At 33.5% G+C, this 4079-nt stretch overlaps 1 protein-coding gene across 2 annotated transcripts in view; it reads right to left on the reverse strand.

Annotated features, from left to right (window-relative positions):
- Window positions 1-4079, reverse strand: part of LOC106468128 — a 54540-nt gene that overhangs the window by 21579 nt on the left and 28882 nt on the right. For both annotated transcript variants that reach the window (XM_022396436.1, XM_022396435.1), the window contains exons 4-5: window positions 3759-3864; window positions 1209-1806 (exon numbers count right to left, since the gene is read on the reverse strand). In XM_022396436.1, coding sequence (XP_022252144.1) covers window positions 1209-1806; window positions 3759-3864 — 704 coding nt within the window. The remainder of the gene's footprint in view (window positions 1-1208; window positions 1807-3758; window positions 3865-4079) is intronic.

Raw genomic sequence — 4079 nt, forward strand, 5'->3', positions numbered from 1 at the left:
ATATTTTGTTTTACCCACCATCATGCCCCAAGTTGAACAAAAAATTCTGATCAATACAAGAGTAGCTACCAGTCTGGCCACCATTTTTGATTTCATTTCTTTAAGTTGCATGCTCAATCCTTTTTTGGTTGCACCTTTTTGTCACACCTAAGGTGTTTTTGACTAGATTCAATGTCATATGATAGAATGCAGGGTCATACCGTAAGTATTGTGAGTAGTGAGTTTGGACAGGATGCCAACTCAAAGGGGTGGGGGTTCCAATTACTCGATTGACTAACAAACTAGGTGGGGTTGGGGGTGCTGAATTTATATGTTGCAAAGAGTGTAATCAAACATTGGTACAGCACTTGTAGAATGCTTGTCTGTTAACTCACTTACACAAATGTATTTTATTTATATACAGAGAGAGATCCAGTCCAGAATTGATACCTTTTTATTCAGTTTTGTTTTATTTGATTAATTCAATAAAACAAAAGCATCTAAAGAAGTGCATACCCAGATCACCAGAACCTTTGGTGCTGGATTTTGTTAGGGAAAAGAGTAACTTTGAAATTATCTTCAGCTTGTTTAGAAATGTTTTGCAAGTAACTTTATTAACTGTATAAAATTCTCCTGTAAACCACTTGAATAACAGTTATATTTACAATAACTCTTTCACTGCCATGTTTGCAGATAAAAATATTCTTCCAGTACCACATTTATTATTAGATACACAATATATTTACAAAGAGGAATTAGCTTTTAGTATTGATGATATAAAAATGCAAAACTTAACAATGGTTAACATCACTAAGTGAAACAAAGGTTATATATATTGTGTTCTGTACTTATGTCCATGCCATTCATCTTGGGAAGAACTGTATGTGTTCATGGCAGTGAGAGAGTTAAAAACGCGAGTGGAAACAAAATATTAAATTCTGCAATTTTTCTTTGAAAAAAAAAAAGGAATATTATTGTAATATTCTAAAATCACAGGTATGTTTATGGTTTTATTGAAACCTTAAAATATGCTTAAAGCTGACTTTTAAAAGAATATTCTTCGACATCAACTATGTTTATAAATACATTCGCCTAAACCAAAAGATGGGTGCTTTTAGCTCGGTGTTTCAGTAAAAAAAAAAAAAAACACCCTACAAGACTAAAAGAGTATAAAAACAGTGCAGGAAAAAAATAATATTTTCTATAATGGAAATATTTTAACGATGTACCTGTCTTTATTGCATTGGCTTGCAAGACAATGATTTTTTCTGATACACTGTCCATTTGTTCACATGCTTTGCTCTTTGGTGAAGAACAAAGAGCAGACGTCACATCTGGAGGAGTTGAGACGCAAGGAAGAGGTGGTAAAGATCTCTGTTGAGGAGATGCTTGCGTATATTCTAAGGTATATGGTATATAAAAACTAGATCCTTCTTTCCTCGTTAGAGAATTCTCTTTCCAAGAAAAAAGACGACCTTTTGCCCTCTGAAACAGCATCTTTGTGAGTGAGTGTTTCCTACTTGATTTCTGAGTACTTGAATTAACCACATTTCCAAGACTTGATGCTTCTGGGTTTATCTCTGTACAAGATGGCATGACCAATTGGGTATCCGATGTCTTAAGAATCTGGTTCTCCACCCGATAATGCTGAGACTCGGGAACTTGCCCAGTCCTGATAGAAGCTGGAAGTTTACTTTCTTCCAGGCATATTCCAGAGTCAAAAGAATCTGGCTGGTCATGATTCGATGAATCTTTGAAACACACAGATTCATAGATATGCTCTGATTCAGCAGTTTTTTTAAATGCTTCATCATCATCTACTGGTACCTAAAGAATGAATTCACAGAGTGACAACAAAGTACTCTTTGCATGAAAATAAAAACGTCACAATGCCTTTACAATAATTCCTAAAATACACGATCAATAATATGTTAAGACACTGTGGTTCTTTACATCAAAATCAAGTAAGATACAGAACCTGTGAAACCAAAAAAAAAACACAGTTTACACAGTGCTTTGTGCATATACATACATCACATCAGCCTCATGCCTTAGTTTACCTACTACTCCATGCACACAAACACAGCATACACATAATTCTTAGCATCAAAATTCAGCTTACATACATATACTCTACTTGAGTGAAAACTCATGGCATTTGGCAAAAAAACTGTTTCAGATCTCAGCTCATATAACATGATTCACATATTATTCAGTACCAATAGTTTCAGTTTACTTAGTATCTTAGAACTCAGTTAACACAAGTATCAGCATACATACAATATGTGTATTAACTCCATTTCGTGACCTTGCTGTCTCAAAATTCAGTTTACATAGAGTTGATCTCTTGTTCTGTGTTTCAAAATCTAGTTTACATGACCTTGCTGTCTTGCTCTGTTTCAAAACCCAGTTTACATGACCTTGCTTTCTTGCTCTGTTTGAGAACCTAGTTCACATGACCTTGCTTTCTTGCTCTGTTTGAGAACCCAGCTCACATGACCTTGTCTTCTTTTTCTCAAAACAGTAGTTACCATTTAGAACTAGCATCACAGTAGTTACCATTTAGAACCAGCATCACAGTAGTTACCATTTAGAACCAGCATCACAGTAGTTACCATTTAGAACCAGCATCACAGTAGTTACCATTTAGAACCAGCGTCACAGTAGTTACCATTTAGAACCAGCGTCACAGTAGTTACCATTTAGAACCAGCATCACAGTAGTTACCATTTAGAACCAGCATCACAGTAGTTACCATTTAGAACCAGCATCACAGTAGTTACCATTTAGAACTAGCATCACAGTAGTTACCATTAGACCAGCATCACATAGTTACCATGATGCTGGTTCTAAATGGTAACTACTGTGATGCTGGTTCTAAATGGTAACTACTGTGATGCTGGTTCTAAATGGTAACTACTGTGACGCTGGTTCTAAATGGTAACTACTGTGACGCTGGTTCTAAATGGTAACTACTGTGATGCTGGTTCTAAATGGTAACTACTGTAATGCTGGTTCTTATGACACAAAATGCAGAATTTCTAAATAAAAATTTTTTTTCCTCTTATCACACTGCAAAATATGAATACTAAATGTGATTCACTATCAAAATCAAAGTGTAAAGATTTTAAACAACCTTTAAAAATATAAACCAATACATATCTCATGAAAACTAATCCATTATATATATACAGTAATATGTACACAAAATATAATACTGAATTCAAACATCACAATAAAATTGTAATGTATGATTTTGATTAACCGAGTCTTTCTCAATATGATGCGACAGTTACAACCAAAAAGTCGACAAAAGATTCTCATTACAAAACACTTTACATTAAGATAAGTTACATACACATCTTGTACAATATATCTATGTTTCTGTATTTTATGACAGTGATGTGTCTATATATTATTTTGTACCACCATTAATAAAAAAAGTCACATTTTTTACTCAATTTTTAAGCTACAAAAAATGGTTTACCTTACTTACAATTAGCCATAAAAAGGTGAACATTATGCAAGTTCTGACATAATTTTCTTTACTTACCTGAGATATAGTTATAAAAATTACTTTCAAGATGGTGCATTACAACTGGTACTCAAAATTGCAGAATACAGCCTTCAGGAGGTTTATATACACAGGTCAAATTCGGAATACTTTTTTTTTTTCACAAATGCATCTTGCCAAATTTAAAATATTTTAAACGCACACTGAAAGTAATAATTACAGTTCAGATTTGAGGGAAAATACAACGTTATACTAATACACATACTATGTCCATCATTGAAGTGTTCTGGTACACATGGTTTTCCACTTTCACCTCCAATCTCATATTACTATACGGCCTTTTACTGTTGACAGAAGCTTTCTCTTTTCTTCTGTTTAAAGAAAAAAGGACCAATTTTTATTATTTAGTATGCTCTGATGAAACTGGTTTCATTTCTATTTGGTTGAAATATAAATCTGAACACACATATACATCTAAATTCTAATTTCAACTTGTAACTTTTTCACCAAGGCATAACACACACACACACACACACACATTTACACAATGGAAAATATTAAAACAACATACAAGACAATATTTGGA

The sequence above is a fragment of the Limulus polyphemus genome, unplaced genomic scaffold, assembly GCF_000517525.1.
Source record: "Limulus polyphemus unplaced genomic scaffold, Limulus_polyphemus-2.1.2 Scaffold2883, whole genome shotgun sequence".
Classification (NCBI taxonomy): Eukaryota; Metazoa; Arthropoda; class Merostomata; order Xiphosura; family Limulidae; genus Limulus; species Limulus polyphemus.